We start from the raw sequence: 27,590 nt of genomic DNA, 5'->3' as shown, positions 1-27,590 counted from the left end.
TAAAGGCATTTTTTTGTATTTACATCTTTGCAACCTCACTTAAATGTAATAATATAAGAATACTGATGAATAAAATAGAAAACTATTTATACGTGTAATATGGTTTAGTTAAATGCCAACAATAAACTCTACAAACTCAACACGATATCTTACATATACCTAACGGTTAGTCACCACTAAAGTGAAGATAATCAATAAGGATGACATTATCCCTAACCAACATTCTCCCTAATCAACTACAAAATATATATTCACTAAACCTATTCATAATAATAAACAAAGATCATAAAAAAGAATGTGACTTCTAGATTATAAATATTGTAAGGGAATTACAGCTAAAAGCTAACTTCAGGCAGAAGCTGAAGAGTTGTTGGACTGTTTCTTCTGTCTTCTGCGCACCAAGAAGCCACGAACTCCAGCCTGGATTTTCACCGCAGATTTTTCTTCCAGTTCTGGACTTTTGATGTTTTCCTTTGAGCTTCTCTTACGCAGTTGACGTTTTTGGTCGATGGCTGCAGTCTATGAAGAAAAAAGATGTTAATACTAAGTGCAAAACATTTTTTTAATTCAGTTTTAGATAAATGCATTAATAGAAATTATGTATGGAACAAGTTTGGACATTTGCTACGCTCGTTTGCAGAAATCTTTTTGTTACCATAAAATGGAACTTTTTGTAACGTAAATAGCTGCTTTCTTCCTTAAAATTCAATCAAACTGATATTTTTCCCGGTCAAATTGGTACATTTTTTGGACCACAGTAGCAAAATCAACTGATTGCAGCACAACTCTACTTTGTACGATACATTAACAACATTCACAGGCTTACAGGATACAATAGGATGGTACAAATAAATGTATGATAATAGTATATTCTATGTTGGCTTTTAAATCTGGAGGATGGACTGTTTAAATAGCATATATTGAAGGTTCTGGAATGCTTTAGAGGCATTTGGAATCTTTTAGATTGTTCTAAATGATTTTGGAAGCTTCTAGACTATTTTGAAAGACTTCCGACTGCTTTAGAAGCATTTTGGAGTTTCTGTAGGGTTTTGAAATCTTTTTGGACTTTTGGAAGCTTTTAAACTGCTCTAGAAGCATACGGAAGCCTTTGAAATTTTTGAATAGCTTCTAGACTAGTGGAAGTTTGTTTGGAAGCCTTTAGAGCGTTCTAAAAGCTTTTGGAAGCTTCTAGACTATTTTGAAAGGCTTTAGACTGCTTGAGAAGCATTTTGGAGTTTCTGTAGTGTTTTAAAACCTTTTTAGACTACTTTAGGAGCATTTGGAAGGTGTTTGGACTGTTTAAACAGCATATTGAAGGTTCTGGAATGCTTTAGAGGCATTTGGAATCTTTTACACGGTTCATAAAATTTTTTGGAAGCTTCTAAACTACTTTAATATCTTCTGGGAGCTTCTAGACTAGTTGAAAAGCATTTGGAATTTTTTAGACTGTTCTAAATGATTTTGGAAGCTTCTAGACTGTTTTGAAAGACTTCCGATTGCTTTAGAAGCATTTTGGAGTTTCTGTAGTGTTTTGAAATCGTTTTAGACTACTTTAGGAGCGTTGAAGGTTCTGAACTGCTTTTAAGACATGTGAATTTTAACTTTTGGAAGCTTTGGAGCTGCTCTAGAAGCATACGGAAGCTTTTAGACTGCCTTGAAATTTTTGAATAGCTTCTAGACTAGTTGAAGTTTATTTGGAAGCCTTTAGAGTGTTCTAAAAGCTTTTGGAAGCTTCTAGATTATTTTGAAAGGCTTTAGACTGCTTTAGAAGCATTTTGGAGTTTCTGTAGTGTTTTGAAATCTTTTTAGACTACTTTAGGATCATTTGGAAGGTGTTTGGACAGTTTAAAGAGCCTTGAAGGTTCTGGACTGCCTTTAAGGCATTTGAAACCATCTTGTAGACAGTTTTAGAAACTTTTGAAAGCTGGTAAACTGCTTTAAAAGCATACGGAAGCTTTTAGAGTGTTTTAAATGCTTTTGAAAGCTTCTAGACTGTTTTGAAAGGCTTCCGACTGCTTTAGAAGCATTTTGGAGTTTTTGTAGTGTTTTGAAACCTTTTTAGACTACTTTAGGAGCATTGAAGGTTCTGAACTGCTTCTAAGACATGTGAATTTGAACTTTTGGAAACTTTTAAACTGCTCTAGAAGCATACGGAAGCTTATAGACTGCTTTGAATTTTTTTGACAGCTTCTAGACTAGTTGAAGATTATATGAAAGCCTTTAGAGTGTTCTAAAAGCTTTTGGAAGATTCTAGACTGTTTTGGAAGGCATTTGAAACCTTGTAGACGGTTTTAGAAACTTTTGGAAGCTGCTAAACTGCTTTAGAAGCATACGGAGGTTTTTGAGAGCTTTTAGATAAATTGAAAAGCATTTGAAAGCTTCTAGACTGTTTTGGAAGGCATTTGAAACCTTGTAGACGGTTTTAGAAACTTTTGGAAGCTGCTAAACTGCTTTAGAACCATACGGAAGCTTTTGAGAGCTTCTAGATAAATTGAAAAGCATATGGAAGCTTCTAGACTGTTTTGGATGGCTTTAGACTGCTTGAAAAGCATTTTGGAGTTTCTGTAGTGTTTTAAAACCTTTTTAGACTACTTTTAGGAGCATTTGGAAGGTGTTTCGACAGTTTAAAGAGCCCTGAAGGTTCTGGACTGCCTTTAAGACATTTGAAACCTTTTAGACGCTTTTAGAAGATTTTAGACTGTTTTGAAAACTTTAAAAATTGTTTTGAACTACTTGAGATCATTTGGAAGGTTTTTGGACTGTTTAAACAGTATATTGAAGATTCTGGAATGCTTTAGAGGCATTTTGGAGTTTCTGTAGTGTTTTGAAATCTTTTTAGACTACTTTAGGAGCATTGAAGGTTCTGGACTGCTTTAAAGACATGTGAATTTGAACTTTTGGAAGCTTTTAAACTGCTCTAGAAGCATACGGAAGCTTTTAGACTGCCTTGAAATTTTTGAATAGCTTCTAGACTAGTTGAAGTTTGTTTGGAAGCCTTTAGAGTGTTCTAAAAGCTTTTGGAAGATTCTAGACTGTTTTGGAAGGCATTTGAAACCTTGTAGACGGTTTTAGAAACTTTTGGAAGCTGCTAAACTGCTTTAGAAGCATACGGAGGCTTTTGAGAGCTTCTAGATAAATTGAAAAGCATTTGAAAGCTTCTAGACTGTTTTGGATGGCTTTAGACTGCTTGAGAAGCATTTTGGAGTTTCTGTAGTGTTTTAAAACCTTTTTAGACTACTTTAGGAGCATTTGGAAGGTGTTTCGACAGTCTAAAGAGCCTTGAAGGTTCTGGACTGCCTTTAAGACATTTGAAACCTTGTAGACGGTTTTAGAAACTTTTGGAAGCTGCTAAACTGCTTTAGAAGCATACGGAAGCTTTTGAGAGCTTCTAGATAAATTGAAAAGCATTTGGAAGCTTTTAGGAGCTTCTAGGTTGCTTTGTAAGCTTTGCAAGGCATTTTAGAGGTTCTATAGTGTTTTGGAATGTTTTTAATTTTTTTTAGACCTCTTCAGGAGTATTTGGAAATTTTTTGGTCAGTTTAAATTTGTAAATTGATACTTATATATTTTGCACATGTTTTGGTCGTTCAGAAGCCTTCAATATAGCAATTTTTTGTCAAAGCAGTTATAAGCTTGTTTGGAGCCATGAAACTATAAAATCTGACAAACCGAAGTTGATCCACTGTAAAACAAATATTTAGAAATAATTGTTTTTCCAGCAGCGGCTTATTACGCACACATTCACAAACGATTAATCGAAAACAAACTTTGCCACCAATTAATAAAAATAACCATTATTATTTGATAGAAAACAGCAATGAATGCCACGACCACAATTGACGAATCTCAATCAATAAAAAAGTATCAATAACAGTTTAGTGGCTCTAAAAATGGAAACGAGCGTGCGTAATCCATTAAACTCGTGTGGCTCACCAATTAAACTATGGGAAGTGTAAATGGCAAATTAAACCTTTGTGTTGGCTGGTATAATCATTCAACTAGACCAAAACGCACTAAAAAGTATGTTTACCCCATAAACCAGGTCAACTAAACCAAAGCAATATGATATGAGTAAACAAAGACAATATAACGGCATTAACGAGGGATTAAGATGAGCTAAAGCTCGTTCTACAAGATTATTTTAATCTGGCGTGACCTTAAGAAATACGTTTTTCAGCACAAACTAATTTGTCACATTACTTGATATTTTTATTGGACAAAATCTGGCATCAACTTGTTGTAAATTTCGCATTAACTTTAATGAAACTGTTTGTTCCATGAAGACCAAACAATTGCATGTTTTGGGAAAAACAACGCCATTTAACCTGTTTTGTGTTAGATTTTATGTATTTAGTTTTAAGGGCGGAATTCAGAAATTTTCCTACATATTTGTTATTTCACACTCTACAAGGTTGCCAGTTCTGTCTTTATTTTTGTAATCAATCTAACGTTTTTAACATTGCAATTATGTGGGTTGTCAAATGTTTTATATAATGCGAATTGCCAAATCCACACGTTTTGTGCTGATTTTCAGGTTATTAGATAGGAAATTTAATGACAATTCCAAAAATGTGCTTAAAACAGTCATTTTCTCACTCCAAGTAGGTTTTAGAAGCGATTTTGTCTTTCACTGTCTTTTCAAACTGTGTTTTTGGCAGTTCAAACTTGGACACCGCTTTTCTCTTTGATTGCACTAAATTTTGTATTTATTTTTCAGGTTGTTGGATAGGAAATTTAATGAGGATTTCAAAAATGTGCTTAAAACAGTCATTTTCTTATTCCAAGTGGGTTATATCAGCGAATTTGTCCCTGACTGTCCTTTCAAACTGTATTTCTGTCAGTTCAAACTTTGACACCGCTTTTCTACCTGACTGTATCGAATCTCATAGTGTTATTTAAGGTTATTGGATGGGAAATTTAATAAGGATTCCAAAAATGTGCTTAAAACAGTCATTTTCTTCCAAAGCCTTTTGGAACCCCCTAAAACCTTTCAAATGCTCTTGAGCTAGTTTAGAAGCTTTCAAGAGATTTCAAAACAGTCTTAAAGCTTCCGTATGCTTCTAGAGCACTTTTAAAGCTTCCAAAAATGTTTAGAACCCTCTAGGAGTTTCCAAATGTCTCTATAGCAGTTCAGAACCTTCAATAGGCTCTTTAAACCGCCAAGAACTTTCCAAATGCTCCTGAAATAGTCTAAATAGATTTCAAAAGCTTCCAAAACTCTATATAAACTCCAAAATGCTTCCAAAACAGTGTCTAGAAGCTTTCAAATGTTTCTAAAACTGCCTAGAAGCTTCCAAAGCCTTTTGGAACAGTCTAAAAGCTTTCAAATGCTCTTGAGCTAGTTTAGAAGCTTTCAAGAGATTTCAAAACAGTCTTAAAGCTTCCGTATGCTTCTAGAGCACTTTTAAAGCTTCGAAAAATTTGTAGAACCCTCTAGGAGTTTCCAAATGTCTCTAAAGCAGTTCAGAACCTTCAATATGCTCTTTAAACCGCCAAGAACTTTCCAAATGCTCCTGAAATAGTCTAAATAGATTTCAAAAGCTTCCAAAACTCTATATAAACTCCAAAATGCTTCCAAAACAGTGTCTAGAAGCTTCCAAATGCTTCTAAAACTGCCTAGAAGCTTCCAAAGCCTTTTGGAACCGCCTAAAACCTTTCAAATGCTGTTGAGCTAGTTTAGAAGCTTTCAAGAGATTTCAAAACAGTCTTAAAGCTTCCGTATGCTTCTAGAGCACTTTTAAAGCTTCCAAAAGTTTTTAGAACCCTCTAGGAGTTTCCAAATGTCTCTAAAGCAGTTCAGAACCTTCAATATGCTCTTTAAACCGCCAAGAACTTTCAAAATGCTCCTGAAATAGTCTAAATAGATTTCAAAAGCTTCCAAAACTCTATATAAACTCTAAAATGCTTCCAAAACAGTGTCTAGAAGCTTCCAAATGTTTCTAAAACTGCCTAGAAGCTTCCAAATCCTTTTGGAACAGTCTAAAAGCTTTCAAATGCTCTTGAGCTAGTTTAGAAGCTTTCAAGAAATTTCAAAACAGTCTTAAAGCTTCCGTATGCTTCTAGAGCACCTTTAAAGCTTCGAAAAATTTGTAGAACCCTCTAGGAACTTCCAAATGTCTCTAAAGCAGTTCAGAACCTTCAATATGCTCTTTAAACCGCCAAGAACTTTCCAAATGCTCCTGAAATAGTCTAAATAGATTTCAAAAGCTTCCAAAACTCTATATAAACTCCAAAATGCTTCCAAAACAGTGTCTAGAAGCTTCCAAATGCTTCTAAAACTGCCTAGAAGCTTCCAAATCCTTTTGGAACAGTCTAAAAGCTTTCAAATGCTCTTGAGCTAGTTTAGAAGCTTTCAAGAAATTTCAAAACAGTCTTAAAGCTTCCGTATGCTTCTAGAGCACTTTTAAAGCTTCGAAAAATTTGTAGAACCCTCTAGGAACTTCCAAATGTCTCTAAAGCAGTTCAGAACCTTCAATATGCTCTTTAAACCGCCAAGAACTTTCCAAATGCTCCTGAAATAGTCTAAATAGATTTCAAAAGCTTCCAAAACTCTATATAAACTCCAAAATGCTTCCAAAACAGTGTCTAGAAGCTTTCAAATGCTTCTAAAATCGCCTAGAAGCTTCCAAAAGTTTTTAGAACAGTCTAAAAGCTTTTAAATGCTTTTCAGCTAGTTTTGAAGCTTTCAAGAGGTTTCAAAAGTCAGTCTTGCTCTCTTTAAACTGTCCAAATACTCCGGAAGTGTACTAAAAGTCAGTTTTACACAGTTTAGTTAATCTTGTAGTTAACTAAAATATGTTACACCTTGAAATTGACAGTTAAATTTTACAAAAATCATGTCAATAAGAACGAAGTTACTTTCAAACAAAACACTTTCTTAACGAGGTTTACTGTTTGAACTAACAACGGTCAGATAGTAAAATGAACCTTATTGACACCTCCTATTTACTAATTCTGTGTATTTAAGGGTCAATTTACACACTCAAACCTTAACTGGCAGTTAACTCTTCAAACTGTGTTAAAAGGCTCAATTGTGTACAGGTACAGTTAACTATACTGTAAAAGTCGCCTTAACGGGTTTATAACGTAATTTTCGTCTTAAGAGTACTATGAACTAGTTTTATACCGTTAAACTTGTAGTTAACTAAAACATGTTCGTGCACCTCAAAAATGACAGTAAAGTTTTACAAAAATCATGTCAATAAGGACGACTTTACACTAAAAATAATCACGGTGATAAAGAGATTTATCGTTGCAACAAATAGTGATGAGAATGAAAATTGAACCTTACTGACATCCATTTAAATTGTTTAAAACTGAAGACTGTTACTATAAGGTCTAAGGGTGAGTTTAACTTCTGGTTAACTCTAAGTATTATGTTAAGGTTTAATCAGATTTGTATGTTATAGATTGATGTTTAGCTATAACCTGTACAACCGACCTTAACTCGGTTAAATCGGTATGAAAAAATGTAGTTAAAAATCATGTTGATAGGGTTGAAATTTGCTTGAAACAAACCGGCAAGCTAATGAGATTTACCACTATAATCAACAGTGGTGACAAGCTAAATTAAGCCTTATTAATTAGGAGTTTTATACAGTTCAGAGGATGAACCAACTTTGCAAATACCTTGAAACCTTTAGCAGATTATTCCCGTTGTTGGTTTTTTCGAATTAACGACGAAAAATCAAAATTTCCCACAGTTTTGATATAACGAGGAGTTTTAGTTAAAAAATCGGTTTAGGTGGGAAGTTTATTTACCATCTGCAACTTAATGAGCAAAACAAGAAAATTTTTAATTATCTACAAAATCTCAGATGATCCAAATATTTTTTAATGAAGTATATGATATTTTCTACTGAATGAACAGATTTTAGGCGAGTGGCCAGAACAAATACTTTTGCCAGATTTAAGTTGAAGGTTTTAAATTTGAACTATTTCAGTTAAATTGTCGGAAAATGTAGGCAAATAACTTATAACTGACAAACACGTGAATGGAAATACTACATCGAAGTTTTTAGGTTAATATTAACGATCAGCATCATTATTTTCACATAACAATGTTGTAGCAGGAAAACAGCATTAACAATAGACAATTTAGAATGCTAATCAAGTTAATTGCAAAAATTGTTGGGTTTTTTTTAAAACTCATTCAGAGTCAAACAATGACAATAAATTAAGGAAGTTTTGTTATTTTTTAGTCGCTTTTAGTGACGAGAATAACATTTTTCTCTATCCAAAATGCGTCCGAGCAATTAGTCGGCCAAAAATACGATTATCGCTGTGGCTAAAAACGTATGAGAGCGGTAAAAATAGAGCACTCTTTTTGTTGAAAAAGTCTGATCTGACGTCCGGTTGTGACGCTAAAAAGCTATTAAAACCTTAGCTTTTTGTGTTTTGTTAAGGACAAATTTACACGAAAAGTCTAAACAAAAACGACCTTACGCGTGCAATATTGGAACAGGTCAGTTAGTGCGCAAACTGGACACAAATAAACAATATAAATTGAATGTTTTTGTTAAACTTACGTTGTTAACCATATTGAATGAGGTTTTAACTAGTTCAACAAATTGACTTTTAAACTGCACAATGTCACGGTGAAACTGGTAAAAATCATTAAAGTGTTTGTATCTTGGTACAGTATTAATTATTCAACAGTCAATTAAAGGCTTGATAAGTTGGTCAAATATTTATAACTTGTGGCAACAATGGAAAAGAAATTAAGGACAGCAAAAACTAAATTTGACTTGTTAGTGGAATTTCCAATTTTTTGAATTGCAACTTTAAAAGTTTATAAACATATCAAAAATCACTTTTGACCATCAAAATTGCAAATTATATTTCTGGTTTTAAAGCTGGAAAAAAATAATATTTTAAACAACTCAAAGTTTGAAATTAACAAGTTAGTTTCAAGAAACTGATATGTAAAAGTTTAGGACATTTTTGGTGTGTTGGTTGATTATTAGGCGAATATTCTTAAAGGTAAAACCAAAAATTATAAAACAATACTCTAAATAGTCTAATTTTAAGGTTAAAAATCAAATTTTTAGGCTAAATTAGAGATTTAGAGTGGATTTAGATCAAAAAAGTTGAAATCAAAGCTATAAAACATAAAAATGTATGGATTTTAGTCCAGTTTATTCACTGCTATTTCGATTTTTCTAAGTTTAAAATGAAACGGATTTCAATTTTTTGATAGATGACGTATGAAAGTTTTGACAATTTTGACAGCAAATACCAATTAATTTATGATTGACACACTGGAATTTAAGATTACATTTTGACACCTCAATTTGAATTTTCAACTGTAATGGTAAATCCGCATGTGCAGTATTTGCGTAAATCACAGTTCCTAGTTTGTGATTGGTCAAAAAAAGCAGCAAGCTTAAAGCTGCTCTTTTGACCAATCAGTGATGCTTTGAGGTCTAAGTTTGAAATTTGATTAGTAAAATATGTATTTTTGCTGGAAATTACTGGTAAATTACAAATAAGTTCATACTGTGTTTCTAGCAGTTCAGACTTTGACACCGCTTTTCTACCTGACTGTATCAAATTTTGAAGTGGTTTTTCATGTTATTTGATAGGAAATTTAATGAGGATTCCAAATATGTTCTTAAAACAGTTATTTTCTCACTCCAATTGGGTTTTACAGGCGATTTTGTCCATGAAACAGTGTTTCTGGCAGTTCAAACTTTGACATTACTTTTCTTCCTGACTGTACCAAATTTTGTAGTCTTTTTTCATGTTATTGGGTAGCAAATTTAATGAGGATTCCAAAAATGTTCTTAAAACTGTCATTTGTTCACTCCAAGTGGGTTTTACAGGCGATTTTGTCCCTGACTATCCTTTCAAACAGTGTTTCTGACAATTCAAACTGTGACATCACTTTTCCCACTTAATGTACCAAATTTTGTAGTGTTTTTCCAGGTTACTAGACAGAAAATTTAATGAGGATTCAAAAAATGTTCTTAAAACTGTCATTTGTTCACTCCAAGTGGGTTTTACAGTCGATTTTGTCCATGACTGTCCTTTCAAACAGTGTTTCTGGTAGTTAAAACTTTGACATTACTTTTCTTGCTGAGTGTACCAAATTTTGTAGTGTTTTCTCATGTTATTGTATAGAAAATTTAATAGAGATTTTAAAAATGTGCTTAAAGCAGTCATTTTCTCACTCCAAGTAAGTTTTACAGGCGATTTTGTCCATGACTGTTCTTTCAAACTGTGTTTCTGGCAGTTCAAATTTTGACACCGATTTTCTCACTGACTGTACTAAATTTTGTCGTATTTTTCCAGGTTATTGAATAGGAAATTTAATGAGGATTCCAAAAATGTGCTTAAAACTGTCATTTGTTCACTCCAAGTGGGTTTTACAGTCGATTTTGTTCCTGACTGTCCTTTCAAACTGTGTTTCTGGCAGTTCAAATTTTGACATTACTTTTCTTCCTTACTGTACCAAATTTTGTAGTCTCTTTTCATGTTATTGGATAGCAAATTTAATGGCAATTCCAAAAATGTGCTTAAAACTGTCATTTGATCACTCCAAGTGGGTTTTACAGGCGATTTTGTTCCTGACTGTCCTTTCAAACTGTGTTTCTGGCAGTTCAAACTTTGACATCACTTTTCCCACTGAGTATACCAAATTTTGTAGTGTTTTCTCATGTTCTTGTATAGAAAATTTAATAGAGATTTTAAAAATGTGCTTAAAACAATCATTTTCTCACTCCAAGTGGGTTTTACAGGCGATTTTGTCCATGACTGTCCTTTCAAACTGTGTATCTGGCAGTTAAAATTTTGACATTACTTTTCTTCCTGACTGTACCAAATTGTGTAGTATTTTCCGAGTTACTGGACAGAACCTTAAATGAGAATTCCAAAAATGTGCTTAAAACTGTCATTTGTTCACTCCAAGTGGGTTTTACAGGCGATTTTGTCCCTGACTGTCCTTTCAAACAGTGTTTCTGGCCGTTCAAACTTTGACACCGCTTTTCTTCCTGACTGTACCAAATTTTGTAGTCTCTTTTCATGTTATTGGATAGCAAATTTAATGACAATTCCAAAAATGTGCTTAAAACAGTCATTTTCTCACTCCAAATGAGTTTTACAGTCAATTTTGTTCCTGACTGTCCTTTTAAACTGTGTTTATGGCAGTTCAAACTTTACCACCGCTTTTCTCACTGAGTGTACTAGATTTTGTAGTGTTTTTAAGGTTACTGGACAGAAAATTGAATGAGGATTCCAAAAATGTACTTAAAACAGTCATTTTCTCACTCCAAGTGGGTTTTATACGCGATTTTGTCCCTGACTGTCCTTTCTAACTGTGTTTCTGGCAGTTCAAATTTTGACACGGATTTTCTCACTGACTGTACTAAATTTTATAGTGTTTTTTCCAGGTGATTGGATAGGAAATTTAATGAGGATTCCAAAAATGTGCTTAAAACTGTCATTTGTTCACTCCAAGTGAGTTTTACAGGCGATTTTGTCCATGACTATCCTTTCCAATTGTGTTTCTGACAGTTCAAACTTTGACATCACTTTTCCCACTGAGTGTACCAAATTTTGTAGAGTTTTCTCATGTTATTGGATAGCAAATTTAATAGAGATTTTAAAAATGTGCTTAAAACAGTCATTTCCTCACTCCAAGTGGGTTTTACAGGTGATTTTGTTCCTGACTGTCCTTTTAAACTGTGTTTATGGCAGTTCAAACTTTGCCACCGCTTTTCTCACTGAGTATACCAGATTTTGTAGTGTTTTTAAGGTTACTGGACAGAAAATTGAATGAGGATTCCAAAAATGTACTTAAAACAGTCATTTTCTCACTCCAAGTGGGTTTTATACGCGATTTTGTCACTGACTGTCCTTTCCAACTGAGTTTCTGACAGAACTTTTATCACTCCAAGCGTGTTTTACATTAGGAAAATTGCATTTACGACTTTTATCACTAGAACAGGGCAGTTTAGTTAAATAAAAAACCTTTGACAGGTAATGCAAATCTTACTTTTGATCGCACTGACAGAATAGACGTGCATTTGTTATAAACTCACAAAAACGCGCAAATGTAACGTAAAAATGTAACCAAACGTGTTGTGGGCTTGGTAGTGTTTTTTACATCCAAATGGGCATGACAGTTTGCTTTTAAAATGTTAATAAATCACCTATTAAATTACAATTTTATTACTGAACACCCGTTTTTAGAATCTCGAGAATAAACTTAGGTATAAATTTTCAATTTAATTGCCATATCATACTAAACTCTCATACTTTGTGGTTTTCAGCTATTTGTTTGTATTTTATGTAATTTGTGTTTTTAAGCAATCTCGTTTCTGTTGAATTCACTCTTTCAAATCAAATGTTCCATACAGGGTATTCCAAAAGGTTCCGGAAATTTTCTAATTGGCCAGTATCAGGTATTTTATTTGCTCAAAGTTTAAGCCCAGTTTTCGTAAAACTGCCTGATTATAGGAATTTTCACGAAAATACCGTTTTTTAACATTTGGAGCACCCTGTGTATATATGAAACAAACGCACGATTATATAAAATTGAAAAACTTACCTTAGCTTTTAACTGCTTTCTGACCTGATAGCCCCTGAAACCAGCCTGGATTTTAGTGGCAGCCTCGACCTCCATGTTTTTTTCTGGAACGTTACTGGTGATCGCGTTATTCTTTTTGTTATTGTTGTTGTTAGACTCGCTTTCCATGGCCTCGTTTGCGATGCGCGTCGGCGACTGAGCCGGTCCGGCTGAACCAAGTCCGGCGGGCGCGGTGTCCTTAAGCGACGGCTGCGCCTGGTTTGCGTCGTTGTTACGTCGCGACGTCACTGCCTTAACACCTGCTGTATTGTTTGAGTTTTTATTAATTTTCGTTTGTCTTTTTTGTCAAGTTTTTTTGGTTAACATTTGATGATGATAATGACGTTCAGCCAGAGCTGCCGAAAATTACTTTCTTTCAAGTCAATCTTTTACTTGACCAGGAAAATTTGAATTTTTTTTTCTGGTACTGGTTTCTGACTGTACCAATTTTTGTAGAGTTTTTTTTAGGTTGTTAAGTAGGAAATTTAATGAGGATTCCAAAAGTGTGCTTAAAACTGTCTTTTTCTTACTCCAAGTAGGTTTTATCAGTGATTTTGCCCTTGACTGTTCTTTCAAACTGAGTTTCTGTCAATTTAAACTTTTCTCTCTGACTGTACCAAATTTTGTAGTGTTTTTTTCAGGTTATTGGATAGGAAATTTAATGAGGATTCCAAAAGTGTGCTTAAAACTGTCATTTTCTTACTCCAAGTGGGTTTTACAGGCAATTTTGTCTCTGATTGTTCTTTCAAACTGTGTTCCTGTCAGTTCAAATTTTGACACCGCTTTTCTCCCTGACTGTACCTAATTTTGTAGTGTTTTTTCAGGTTATTGAATAAGAAATTTAATAAGGATTTCAGAAATGTGCTTAAAACAGTCATTTTCGCACTCCAAGTGGGTTTTACAGGCGATTTTGTCCATGACTGTCCTTTCAAACTGTGTTTCTGGCAGTTAAAACTTTGACATTACTTTTCTTCCTTAGTGTACCAAATTTTGTAGTGTTTTCTCATGTTATTGTATAGAAAATTTAATAAAGATTTTAAAAATGTGCTTAAAAAAGTCATTTTCTCACTTCAAGTAGGTTTTATTAGCGATTTTGTCCTTGACTATTCTTTCAAACAGTGTTTTTGGTAGTACAAACTTTGACACCACTTTTCTCACTGACTGTACCAAATTTTGTCGTTTTTTTAGGTTATTGGATAGGAAATTTAATGAGGATTCCAAAAGTGTGCTTAAAATTGTCATTTTCTTACTCCAAGTAGGTTTTATCAGTGATTTTGCCCTTGACTGTTCTTTCAAACTGAGTTTCTGTCAATTTAAACTTTTCTCTCTGACTGTACCAAATTTTGTAGTGTTTTTTTCAGGTTATTGGATAGGAAATTTAATGAGGATTCCAAAAATGTGCTTAAAACAGTCATTTTCTCAGTCCAAGTGGGTTTTAGAGGCAATTTTGTCCCTAACTGTCTTTTCAAACTGTGTTTCTGTTAGTTCAAATTTTGACACCGCTTTTCTCCCTGACTGTACCAAATTTTTTAGTATTTTTTTCAGGTTATTGTATAGGAAATTTAATGAGGATTCCAAAAGTGTGCTTAAAACAGCCATTTTCTTACTCAAAGTAGGTTTTATTAGCGATTTTGTCCTTGACTGTTCTTTCAAACTATGTTTCTGTCAGTTCAAACTTTGACACCACTTTTCTCACTGACTGTACCAAATTTTCTAGTGTTTTTTAAAGTTATTGGATAGGAAATTTAATGAGGATTCCAAAAATGTGCTTAAAACAGTCATTTTCTTACTCCAAGTGGGTTTTCCAAGCTATTTTATCCCTGACTGTTCTTTCAAACTGTGTTTCTCGTAGGTCAAACTTGGACACCGTTTTTCTCAAATCTTAAGAGACAAAATTGTAGGGAATTAAATTTTCTACGAAAAACTTAGAAGGGCATTTTGCCCTCAAGGGCACCTTCCTGTATTATCTTTTTCTTGATAAAATTCAGCAAAAGTAGCAAAACATTAAGAAAGAAAAAAATTGTAGGGAATTTAAGTAATTGTAACAGCTCTGCCCTCAGTTGACTTAGTACACTTAGTTAAAAAGTTAAACAGGAAACACCTAGACTGGGATATTTGTTTATTTATTGAAGAGGAATGTTTACCGAGCTTGTGGGAGTTAAATTAACTGAAATTAGTAGACTAAAGCGTTACGTGGCCGTAAATTACCGGACTTGTTACCAATTCAATCGGTTTTACTCAAATAAACAATTTAACAACCGTACGGACAGGTTTTTGGGGCTTCCTCAATTTGCACCATAGGTCAGCTAACCCAAAAAACCTTTTCATCCCTAATTAAACCGAAATAAATCTGCTGACCTTAAAACGGTTTTCCGGGGAATTGGTAACAAGTTGACAGGCTGTTGAAACATAATTAATATGAACTGTTGCAAGTGTCATTAAAAATAACTTTTTTTTTCCTGTAAGTAGACCGTTAATGACGTCTGGCGTGCGTCACTTAAAAATTAAGTTTTTATGAAAGACGATATGGAATCTATAAATACACGATGGGAGATCAAATATGTTGTTTAGAAATTTTTAACGAACGTAACAGTTTTGAACACTTTGGGCGTAGGATTTAGGAAAACGTAGGAATTACTCATATTTTAGAAAAAAAAAGGAATTTTGTACTACTAGTCTAGTATAGTTAGTCAGAAATTTCTTTAAAATTGAGTTAGCATGCAGTAATGCCACTTTAAGGAGTGCTCTCGCTAATTTGCGTTTTTAGGTCAATTTATCATGAAAATTGACTGACAACCAAATTTGATGTCCCGCATAAATTTTCACTTTTCTCTTTATTTGTAAATTGACTTGCAAATTCAAAAATGGATAGCTGAAATTGAACTCTCAGGGCAATTTTCAGAAATTTCCAATTTATCAAGAAAATTGACTAGACAAACAAATGGTCATGATCATCAAATCAATTTTGTTGAGGTTTGATTTTTTCTTGAATTTGTTAATTACTTCCATAATATTCAAAAATTTACTTGCACAGCTGAAATTTTACAATTTTTGCTAATTTACATTTTTAGGTCAATTTATCATAAAAATTCACGAGACAATCAAGTTTCATGTACATCGAGTCAATTTTCGTGAGTTTTGACTATTTTACATTTATTAATTGACTCTCTAATTCAAAAAGTGACTAACATAGCTGAAATTTGACTATTAGGTCAATTTTCAGAAACTTGCGTTCTTTAGGTGAATTTATCATATAAATTGACTAACTAATCAAATTTCATGATCGTCAAGTAAATTTTCATAAGTTCTGACTTTTATTTTCATTTGCAAATTGACTTGCGTGGCTGATATTTGACCACTAAGTCACTTTTTGCTAATTTGCGTTTTTAGGTTAATTTGTGATGAAAATTGACTGGACAACCAAATTTGATGTCCGGCAAGTCAATTTTCGTAAATTTTGACTTTTCTCTTCATTTGTAAATTGGCTTCCAAATTCAAAAATGGTTAGCTGAAATTTTAACTATCAAGGCAATTTTCAGAAATTTCAAATTTATCAAGAAAATTGACTGGACAAACAAATTTCATGACCAAAAAGTCAATTTTGTTGATTTTTGGTTTTTTCTTGCATTTGTTAATGACTTTGTTAATAAAATTTTACAATTTTTGCTAATTTACATTTTTAGTCAATTTATCATGAAAATTCTACAGTTTAAATTTGACTATCAGACCAATTTTTACAATTTGACATTTTTAGGTCAATTTACTATAAAAATTCAGGAGACAATCAAATTTCATGTTCGTCGAGTCAATTTTCGTGAGTTTTGACTATTTTACATTTGCTAATTGACTCTCTAATTCAAAAAGTGACCGGAATAGCTGAAATTTGACTATCAGGTCAATTTTCAGAAACTTGCGATCTTTAGGTGAATTTATCATATAAATTGACTAGCTAATCAAATTTCATGTAAATTTTCGTAAGTTCTGACTTTTATTTTTATTTGTAAATTTTAAATTTAACTTTTGTGGCTGAAATTTGACTACTAAGTCACTTTTCGCTAATTTACATTTTTAGATCAATTCATCATGAAAATTGATTAGATAATCAAAAATAATAACCATCAAGTCAATTTTCATAAACTTTGACTTTACTCTTCATTTGTTAATTCACTCAATTCAAAAATTGACCGGAATAGCTGAAATTTGACTATCAGGTCAGTTTTCAAAAATTCGCGTACTTTAGGCCAATTTATTATACAAATTGACTAGCTAATCACATCGTTAAGTAAATTTTCATAAATTTTAATTTTAATAGTGACACATACTACAGCTTTCATGTGTATAACGGTACTTTACGTGGTGAGTACCCTTTTCCTTAGATTCGTGGAACCAAAGATGACTACCAAATAGAAAAGAGAAGAAGACTTTAGGTTCTGCTCAGAGAACTCTTCGGCAACATACAAGTAACAATGATGAGAAACTAAATTAAACCTTACTGACATCCATATTGTTTTTCTTGAAGAATTACAATAAAAGAACTTTCGTTGGACAAAAGGACACCAAAACAACGGAAGGACATGAAGTTGCACACCTTCTAGATAAGAAGGTAGTAACAAATAAACTCCTATGTTGATTAACTTTTCTCATAGCAACTTCATTTAGCAATTATACCTAGAAACCTAACCTAAGTGCTACAAATGATTAAGTGAAATCCACTTACAATGATAACAAATACTTGACCTGGAGGCTGTTGATTGGTTTGATTACCACTGTCCATCCGATTTGCCAAGCCTGGCGCCTGTGGGCTTTGTGGACTGGTCTCTCTGGAAGCGTTGGTGATTTTCACGTCAGCGCCGCTAGGTAGCGGCACCAACACCGTGTCGTGGAACTCACTGGTGTGCTTCAGCTGACTTTGGTGTTCTTGACTACCCACAACCAACCCTCCTAGACTGTTGTTAACCAAGACACTATCATGCATTTCTCCAGTGTGCATAAGTCTGTGATGTTCTTTCCCTATTTCTATATGACCGTCATTGATTATTATTTCATTAGTCAGGTTAGTGGATACTTCCGGAGAATCTTCTTCTTCTAGAATATCGGGAAGTTCTCTTAAAGGGGTTTTGAGAACGCTATCAAAACATGCTGGATCTTCTGGCTCGAAATCGTAGAGGTACTCCAGCATCTCAGGCTCGTGGGACACATTAGGAACAGCTGTTTCCTCATCGTCTTTGTAGATGGTAGCTGCATCGTGTAGCTCTTTGCGTAGCTGTTCAATATCAAATTTGCTTTTACTACTTTTGCCAGACAGTTCGTCCAGAAGAGAGTTTTGCACTTGGTCCAAGAGCTCAACACGGTCTTCCAAAGCGCTGGTAGAAAACGCCCTGCCTGGTAAAGGTCTAGTTTGTTCCTGGTCTTGTTTCGGCTTCATTATAACTGTTACCACTGAATCAGCTGAGTCTACACTACTTAAATCATCAGCCACAGGTTCTGATTCTGTAGACTCAGCTTTACTGGTAAGTTGCTCACTGGTAGGTACTGAAGGGAGGTTTTTCAGCATTGCTTCAATAGCTTCAGCATCCATTTTTCGAGTTTCTTTAATAACTTCATCAACTGCTTCTCGCACTTCTTTCTCTAAACGAGTTTCCTCCTTGTTAGAGTTGTTGTTGTCGTCAGTTTGGTCATCCTGACTGTCGTCACCTAAATGCTGGATGGTTTTTTTAATTAAAATCGGTTCTACCACAGTGTCAGCCCTATAAAAATCTGGTTTATTTGGGTTCTTATTCTTCTCGTTGGTTCCTTCTGATGTGTCAATGTTTGCTTGATTAAAGGTTTTGCTATTGTCAATTGGTTCTTCATCACTAATTTTCAACAGACGTTCAGATTCAAAGTCTTTAGCTCCACCAGATTGGTTTAAACTATCATCCAAATTAGTTTTGGTTTTAAGAGAATTCTTCTGATCCACGCTATCAACATGCTTTTCAGATGGTTTCTCAAGATTCATCAAATCAATAGATTTGGCGTCACCATTGAATGAGTTTGTTGTTTCAGCTAGTTTAGATGCCTTTTCTTTGGTTTTGGGTTCAGATTCAGTTTTATCTAGTTTGTTCATTATATCAACAGTCGAATTAATTTCCTGGTGAGAGCTGTTTTGATGCAAAACGTTTTCTGCGCTTCTTTCAGTGTTAACTTCCTTACATTTTGGTGCATCTATATTTTCTTCATTCTGTTCCACTTTAGCATCAGACGTTATGTTGTTTGGGTCATCATTTTCTTCTACTTTCCTTGGACCAGCCTCCCTAACAATATGGTTTCCAATCATGTCCAGCAGTTTTTTAGGTGTCTCGTTTTCTTGATGAACTCTACCAGAAATCCAGTTGTCCTGTTCAGCTGTAGTATCAACATCTTCTTCAGTATGTTTGCCCTTATTGGTATTAGTATCCACAATATCCTTACAAAGAACCTCAATATTGGTTTCATCTTGACTTGAATTAATACCATCTTTGGATATGTCACCATCAATTTGAGCTTTGACCTCACTCAAAAGCTTTCTGGAATCTTCTTTACTGACACTTTGAGCATGCGGTTCAGTACTGGCTTCTTCCCTAACTAGATTTGTTAAGTTGCAATCCTTATTCACTCCATTTTCTACTTGATTCCCAATGCTTTCCGTACTGTCCTTTCCAACTGCCTTTTCATCAACTTTGTTCTTCAATTCGTCATCAATTTGGCTGTCTAATTTTGAAACTAATGATTGTTCATCTTCCGGAACTTTCTTCTCATTTTCGTTTTCTACTCCAGCATTCCCTAAATCAAGTTTGTTCTGATTTTCGTCCTTTGATGTAACACTAGCAGTTATTGCATCTTGATTCATATTACTTGACGTGTTTGCTTTATCAGCTTCAATGTAAGGTTTGTCTTTCTCTGATATTTCTTCTGGTTGTTTACTATTAACATCTTGATTTGTGCAATCAACGTTAGTTTTAATTTCCTCAGTGCTTCCAGGTTTCTTATATTCCTTATCACAAGCATCTTCTACATTATCTTCCACTTTTACCTTCTCTTCACTTGTGTTTTCTATTCCAGAATTTACTTCATTATCAGATTTATCCTGATCTTTGTTTGTGGTTGCAGTATCCTTGATTAAACTAATACTAGGTGTATCTTGATTACAAGTTAAATCTTCTAATTTATCAGTTATAATGTCTTCTTCTGATACGTCTTGGGATTGTTTGCTATTAATATCTTCAATTTTAGGTGGTTCAGTACTCTTGATGGCATCAGTTATACTGTCAGCTTTCTTTTGCTCTGCCTCAGAAGGAACTACTACATTATCTTCCAGATTCTTTGTTATAACCTGCTCTTCTTCATTTATGTTTTTTGATTCTATATCCAGCTCATTGTCGCTTTTGGTTACAGTATTCTTTGATGAAATACTAGTATCTACTGTATCTTGATTCCTGTTAATGGATGTACCACAAGAATCGTTTGCTTGATTAGCATCAATGCCACTTTGTATCTCTTCGAGTTGTTTGGCATTAGTATCTTCAATTTTGCTTAGAGGGACAGTACTAACGTCACTCTTAATTGCCTCAGTTATACTGTCAGCTTCCTTTTGCTCTGCCTCAGAAGGAACTACTACAAGGTCTTCCAGATTCTTCATTATAACCAGCTCTTCTTCAGCTTTGTTTTTTGATTCTATATCCAGCTCATTGTCGCTTTTGGTTACAGTATCCTTTGATGAAATACTAGTATCTACTGCATCTTGATTCCTGTTAATGGATGTATCAAAAGAATCGTTTGCTTGATTAGCATCAATGCCACTTTGTATTTCTTCAAGTTGTTTGGTATCAATATCTTCAATTTTGGGTAGAGGGTCAGTATTAACGTCATTCTTAATTACTTCAGTTATACTGTCAGCTGTCTTTTGCTCTTCCTCAGAAGGAACTACTACATTATCTTCCAGATTCTTTGTGATAACCTGCTTCTTTTCAATTTCGTTTCTTGATGTTATATCCAGCTCATTATCGCTTGTGGTTACAGTATCCTTTGATAAAATACTACTATTTACTATATCTTGATTCCTGTTTATGGATGTATCACAAGAATCTTCTCTTGATACGTCTTGTGGTTGTTTGTTATTAATATCTTCAATTTTGGGCAGAGGAACAGTACTAACGTCACTCTTGATTTCCTTAATTATACTCTCAGCTTTCTTTTGCTCCGTCGCAGATGACACTTCGAAACTATCTTCCAACTGCTTTTGAACCTGCTCTTTCTCAATTTTCGTCTTGGATTCTGTTACCAAGTCGTCATTCCCTTTACTGTCAACCTCAGACACTGAAGACATACTATCTTCATACACAACTTCTTTATCGTTTACTTTGTTTTTTATTTCAACATTATTCGGTTCATACGGCTTGTCCTTATCAGACGAATCATCTTCTTCTTGCTTAACATTATCCTTATCAACTTCAGATTTGTCCTCACTTGACTGTTTCTGAGATTTTTCTTTAATAACATCATCAGGTTTAGAATGATCTAATGCATCTTGATTTACATTACTCAAAACTGTAGTTGATGTGTCTCTTTCTTTGTCTTCTTTATCAATTCCAAATTTGACCTCACTTGACTCTATCTTAGGTTTTTCTTTTATATCATCTCTAAGTTCAGGAATGACTGTTTTCTTAACGTTATCTGTAATGGTATGCTCAATTTCAGAATCAACCTGTTCCACAACACCTTCTGCCTTCTTCTTCACTTCAACTTTTTCTGATTCAATTCTGTTACCAGATTGTTCTTCACTATTTGTATTATCTTTTCCAGAAATTTCAGTTTTTTCATCTTGATTGCTAACTTCCTTATCTTCTACTTTCTTTTCCATGTCAGCTACCAGCTCATTAGGTTTATCCTGACTGTTATTAAATCCTGGTTTGACGTTACTTGATTTATTTTTGGATTTTTCCGTATTATCATCATCATCCTCGTTTTTAGGTACAAGTTTAACATCTTTCATCTCAGAATCAACTTTTTCTTCAGGTTGCTCTTTTAGTTCCAAGGTTTTTCTATTGTCTTCTACAGAACTTACAATACCTTCATCTTGATCTGCTTTTACCTTTATTTCCGGTTGGTCTAGTGAGTCGTTTGTTATTTTCTTATCTTCTTCCAGAGTAGCATTGGTTGATCCATTATTGTCAAAATTCTTTAATACGTTACTCATGGAATCAACTTCAGTTGTTATTGTCTCGCTGATTTGATCATCTGCAGTGTTTTCCTGAGCTTGTCTTTTCTGCCTTTGTAGTGTGTCATCCGCATTGCTGTCTTGAACTGTTGATGTAATGCTGGCTTTTACATTGTTTTCTTCAGTTGTACCAACCTTTGACTCACTAAGTAATGAGGATGTTCCACTGGAATGAGTTAACTCACTGTTCAGTTTAATATCTTTCTTCTCATTAATCTCGGTTGCAACTTTCTTGTTTGTTGTATCCGTTTGATTTACAACTTTATCTTGATTGTCAAAATTGGTTGTATTAATGGTATTTTCCTGTCTGGTCAAAGAGTCTTCATTTATAGTTGTATCGGAATGATTTGTGAGTGATTGAACTTTAATACTAGAAGAGCCTATTTGATCAACCTTAGCAATGTCAGAAGCGCCTTGCAGAACTTCGTTTATATGCTCTAGATTTGTAACCACTTCTTCTTCTTTATCGTTTCTGGGTATTGCATTTTCAATTTTGTCTTCTGTGGCAACATTGCTTTTAATATCTTTGCTGTTGTTGTCTTCATGATCATTTTTAGAAGCTTTTTGGTTACCTTTGGACTTTTCTGCAACATTATCAATTTTGGTCAGTTTGATGATTGGTTCAGCATTGACGTGCTCTGTAATATTATTCACTGATTTTGTGATATTCAGTTCTTCTATATCTTTCAGAATATTTTTTTCTTTGTTTTCGCTTGTCTTCTCTACTGCAGATTCATCACTTACAGTAGCAGTTTCTTCAACTGAAGCTTTTGTTGTCATTTTCTCATCTGCTTTTGTATCTTCAGCAGAATTCTTGTTCTCTACAATAGCAATTTTGTCATCGTTGCCTTTGTTGGGTACATCAGTACATTCTTCTGGTGCAGATAAATCTTTATTATCCTCTGGATCACTGTTAAACTCATTGTTTTTACTAATCTTATGGTTTGTTCCATCCAATGTGTCATTATCCTTTGATATTGTGCTACCTGGAAGCTCCATGATTTGATCGCCTTTTAAACTGGTGTTTTCACTTTTCGTCTCATTTTCTAATCTATCAGCTTTAACTTTATCAGTTGCATTTTCTACGGTGTTTAGATCACTTTTGGTTGCTCTAGTTGTTATATCTCTGCCATCTTTCTTTGCTGGTAGAGTTTCATCTAATGTTGATGAGTTTTGGCTCCTTTCTGTATCCAAACTGACTATTTCTTTAAAATCACTTAAGTCTGTACTCTTTAACCCAACAAATGTATCAACAGCAGCGTCTTTTTCCTGTGCACCATTTGCATCTTTATCTTCTTCATTGATTTCAACTTTACCATCTTCTCTTGATTGATTCTCTTGTTTTTCTACAGCGTTTCCTTCATCATTGACCACAGACTTAATTGCATCGTGTTCTCCATTTTCTGCACTGACTAGTTTTCTCACATTTAATTTGCGATAGCGCATTCTTTCCAAGAAACCTCTACTAGCTGCTTGGATTTTCACAATTGCTCGTAACTTTTTTGTTTGGGACTCTTTCAAGTTCTTCCTGGTTGTAAATCCTTTCCAGGTCGACTGAATTTTAACTGCAGCGTTCAATTTTTCTTCCTCCCTGACATCATTAGCTTCTTCTTTTACTGGAACATTTTGTTTGTCTTTATTCTGGGTGATGTTCAGCACTTGTCCTGCAAGTTTCTCCACACTTTTCGCCACTTTCTTTGCTATTCCTCCCACTTGTTTTGGTGCCTTAGTCTGTCTGTTTTTTGGTTTAACCGAGCTGTCTTTTTCTGACTGGCTGGATTCTCCATCAGAACTTTTAGACCGCTTGAAATTCAGTTTTTCCGCTAATTCTCTACTGCTAGCTTCTGGCTGTCGCAGCAAAGGTCTTCTCCCAGCTGACCTTCTGGCTGACGTGGGGATATTGCTAATTGAGGATGATCCTTCCTTGGCTTTCATCACTCCAACTGACCTGGCTCTTTTCATTCTGACTTTATCTTTATCGCTGCCATGTAAATTGGAATGAGACAGTGATCGTTCTGGTTTGGTTTTTGCAGTCAGTTTACTTGATCGTTTAATTGGTTGAGGTATTTCTGAGGCTGCTTCTGGTTTAAAGACGCTATTTTGCTCGTTTTGTAGGAAATTGGTTAAGTATTCTTTTGGAGGTATGCTAGAGGTTTTCTCTAAACTGGTCATGTTCTTCACTACTTCAATTACAGAAGCTACTTGCTCAATTTCTCCTATTTTAGGTCTTTTCTTCACAATGTCTGGTTTCACGTTATCAATAACATTTTTGTTTGTTTCTTCTGGGGAATAGCCTTGAGTTTTCTTTAAAGTGTGATTTGAAAGCAAGTTTAGAGCTTCACTTTTAGCTGTGTCCAACTTTTCGCATGTAGTAACATCGCTTTTTAAAGTACTATCAAAACTTTCTGGTAAGACATTTTCTTCATGTGGAATGCTACTTGAAAGCTGAGTTACTTTAGTTTTATTAGAGTGTGAAGATAACTCCTTTAAAGCTTCTGGTTCTGTTCGTTCTATTATTACTGTATCGCCAGAGTCTGCTACTTCGTTACTAACTATTGTAGAGTCATCTTCATTTAGTTGATCTACTGGTTTTACTGACTTAACAGCTACACCTTCGGTAGCTTCTTTGATGTCTTTAGATGCTGAATTTCCTGTACTAAGTTCCTCACTGTTACTAGAAGCAACAGTACTAGTACTTTTTCTAGAAAATTCACCTGAACTTTGCTCTATTTCGGTATTTTTACTATCTGATTCATCAATCTGTGCTTCTTCTTGTATAATGTCCGTAACATCTTTAGCAGTATCTGTGACATCACCTGACTTGCTACTAGAATCGGTTTTACTGTCATTAAACCCCAGAGAAAGTCCTCTTAAAGTTTCTTGTCCAATCAAACCGCGTTGCTCCACCACAACACTATCTTCTGCATAAGATCCCAAATCATCAACATCTTCTCCTTTGCTTTGATTGGCGTTGCCATCGCTAGAGTTTTCATCTACAATAATCAGCTGGAGGCTTTTAGTATCAGAACTGCTAGTTTCACTTGAGTCATCTTTAGGGATAATAACGTCCAACTCTAGAAGATCTTTGACTGAGTTGAACGTCTTTGACTTAATTGGAGCTGAATGTGTAGAAGCAAAAACGTGGTTTTGTTCATTTTGAATGAAGGTGTGGAGGAAGTCTTTGACTGGAGAGTCGACATGCCCATTTTGTAGGTCTGGTTGCAAGCCAACTGCTTGCCGAAGCTGTCCTAGAAGATCTTGTGGTACAACCAGGTTTTCATTCTTCCGAAAAAACTGAGTTTTCTGGCCAGATGTTTCTGGCGCACTAGGTTCAAGTTGCGGCACAGAAGGTTGTTCTGATAAACTGACAATGAGAAGATCATCAGAGTCTCCCATTTGTTTCATTTCAATGCTGACTACTTTGGGTTCAGAAGATGACATTTGCAGGTTTTCGTTAATTGCTTTATTGTCTTCACTTGGTCCATTATTACTAGATTGAGGTGCATCTTCAGATTCCAGGACATTAACTTTTGCCAAATTCATAGGAGCATCCACCAAACACTCACGTGTATTTGAAATGTTACTTTCATTTATTTCGTGCTGTACAATTTCTGTCTTGTCACTACTTTTTTCATCTGGAAGATCCTTAGGAAGTTTTTCTTCTTCATGACTCTTGGATGTGTCATTTCCTTCATTATTGGTAATTTCCACTGTCTGTTGTTGATCGCCATCTTTATTAACTTGTGTTTGCATGGTCTTTTCCAACTCAGCAATTTGAGTTTGACCAGACTCTTGTATGATTTTGTTATCCTCAGTTATCACTTCGGTTTTCTCAGTTGATGCAAGTTTTTCTGCGTTTATCAGGGTCTTGGATGTTGCAACATTTATTTGTTTCTGATTGTGGAAAATTGCAGCATCCTTTTCGTTAGCTGCTTCCTTGGTTATGTCTTTTTCTTGATTATCTTGAATGGTGGATGCTACACTACTGGATACTTTGGCTTCTGCGTCCCTTGTAGATTTCTGATCATGTAGTCTTTCAGCACCTCCATCATCCACACATTCATGTGTACTCTTCTTACTAACTTTATATTTCTCTTCAGTGTCATCTTGGTTTTTTTCAGTGGGTGCAGCACTAGTTGTAACGATATCTTTGTCAGACTCTTCTGCTTGTATTGCTGCGACTGGTTTTTCTTCAGTTGTGGTTTCAACCACTTGCACCAGATCCCTAACTTCTTCATCTTTCGTGGCTTTACTAGCATTTGCTTCTGCTTGAGGTTTTACAATGTCTTCTGCTAAGGCGTGTTCAATTTCATTAGAGGTAACTTCCTGGGAAGTTTTCTGATGAGCTGATATTGGCTTACCATTTACTGCATGATTGGTTTCTTTACTTCCATCAGCTTTTTTCGCATCCTTTTTCTTTTGGTAAATATTCACTTTTCTAGATCCTTCTACAGCATGTTGAGTGTCTTTCTTTGCAACACTTTTGTTAGGTGATTTGGTTTTTGTCTGATCAGCTTTATTACTTCGAGGTGTGGTTCGTTTGCTTTCTCTTGGAGTGCTCTGATTACTACTACGATTAACCAGCTGAGTTACTGATGATGAGTTGATTTTAGATTGTTCAGCAGTAGTTTTGCGTTCTTTACTTCTCTGGTTGAGTGTTTTTTGCTGGTTTGGTGCGGGTTGTCCTCGCACACTCAACTGTCTGGATAAATGTCTTGTAGGTCTAGGGAGGGAGGTTGGGGTGGTTTCTTTAGTTTTGACTTGGGTCACCGACTGTACCGTTCTTATTGGATATGCTAGTTTAAAAAGTAATTACTATGTTATAGGACACTTTTGACTTAACTAAACCTTTATGATTAGAACTGCGCTGTCTTAGTATGATCAGCCTGGAAAAGTACTCCGAAGCGAATAAGTACAAGTCTTTGGGTTTCTTCAAGAGTACCTCTTTGGTGAGGCCCTCCATTAGTTCTTCCAACCCCACAGGCACACTGACACGTTTCACTATCATATCCAGTTTGCCTGGATCTTTTTCTGGGATGCTTTGCATCTCTTAAGGTTATAATACAACAAAACTTTCACAAACCTAAAAGTCTTAAGGAAAAAAAGCAGTTTTGCAAAACTGGCTTTAACTTACCTTTTGCTGATATTGTGCACATGCTAACCCACACAAACTTTCACTGTTTAATAGTCAGCCAGTTCGATATCAGGCGTCTGGTTGCCATGGGGCAAAAATACAAACTTTGCTTCAGTTACAGGAATAATTAGGATTTTGGATTGGGGTAAATCTCCTGGTTTGACCTTATGTAGAAAGCCATGAATTAATGAGTGAGTCATTGATGATGTGGCAATCATTATGTATTTTTATATGTTGAGGGATTTTGCGTTGTATTAGGTAGATCAATACACCTCTAAGGTGTTGTAACTACGTGACTGAACAGTTTTTCTAGTAACTGTAACGAGGAGGAATGGAATTGAAATTTCCTGTTATGTGTGTTTTCTCGAATATTCCTGTTCCATTATATAAAAGGTCCGAACAAAAAATACTAATCTAATTGCATTAAAAGGTTAATCAAGTCGGTGAGTGCAAAGAGAGGAAAATTCAATAAATAACCTTGTTTTTGCAAAAAAATAAACACTTAATACGTTTTCTTGGTATATGATGCAGTAATGAATGTTTCTTGCACTAGAGATCCGGTATATCCCACAGTGGTCTATTGTGGCTATCTAACTGCATGGAGACAATGTTGGATTTTTCTTTTGAAATTTGTTAGTAATAATAGTAATATT

At 34.7% G+C, this 27,590-nt stretch overlaps 1 protein-coding gene across 3 annotated transcripts; it reads right to left on the bottom strand.

Moving 5' to 3' along the window:
- Nucleotides 1–27,243, bottom strand: LOC145728918 (uncharacterized). Of its 3 annotated transcripts, none has more exons than XM_081979464.1 (5): nucleotides 26,938–26,974; nucleotides 26,652–26,852; nucleotides 17,306–26,599; nucleotides 12,551–12,831; nucleotides 1–519 (listed from the first exon to the last, which is right to left on the bottom strand). In XM_081979464.1, the coding sequence occupies exons 1-5, from the start codon at nucleotides 26,957–26,959 to the stop codon at nucleotides 349–351; spliced, it is 9,969 nt and encodes a 3,322-aa protein (XP_081835590.1). In that variant the 5' UTR covers nucleotides 26,960–26,974; the 3' UTR covers nucleotides 1–348. The 3 variants fall into 3 exon arrangements, with proteins under 3 accessions (XP_081835590.1, XP_081835591.1, XP_081835592.1); XM_081979465.1 differs by having other exon boundaries at nucleotides 12,551–12,828; XM_081979466.1 differs by lacking the exon at nucleotides 1–519 and having other exon boundaries at nucleotides 12,566–12,831; nucleotides 17,286–26,599; nucleotides 26,938–27,243.
- Nucleotides 27,244–27,590: the final 347 nt, after the last annotated feature.

The sequence above is a fragment of the Ips typographus genome, linkage group LG5 (assembly GCF_016097725.1).
Source record: "Ips typographus isolate SLU linkage group LG5, UJ_Ityp_2.0, whole genome shotgun sequence".
NCBI lineage: Eukaryota > Metazoa > Arthropoda > Insecta > Coleoptera > Curculionidae > Ips > Ips typographus.
Note: the sequence above shows the minus strand (reverse complement) of the source record. Positions and strands in the feature narration are given on the sequence as shown.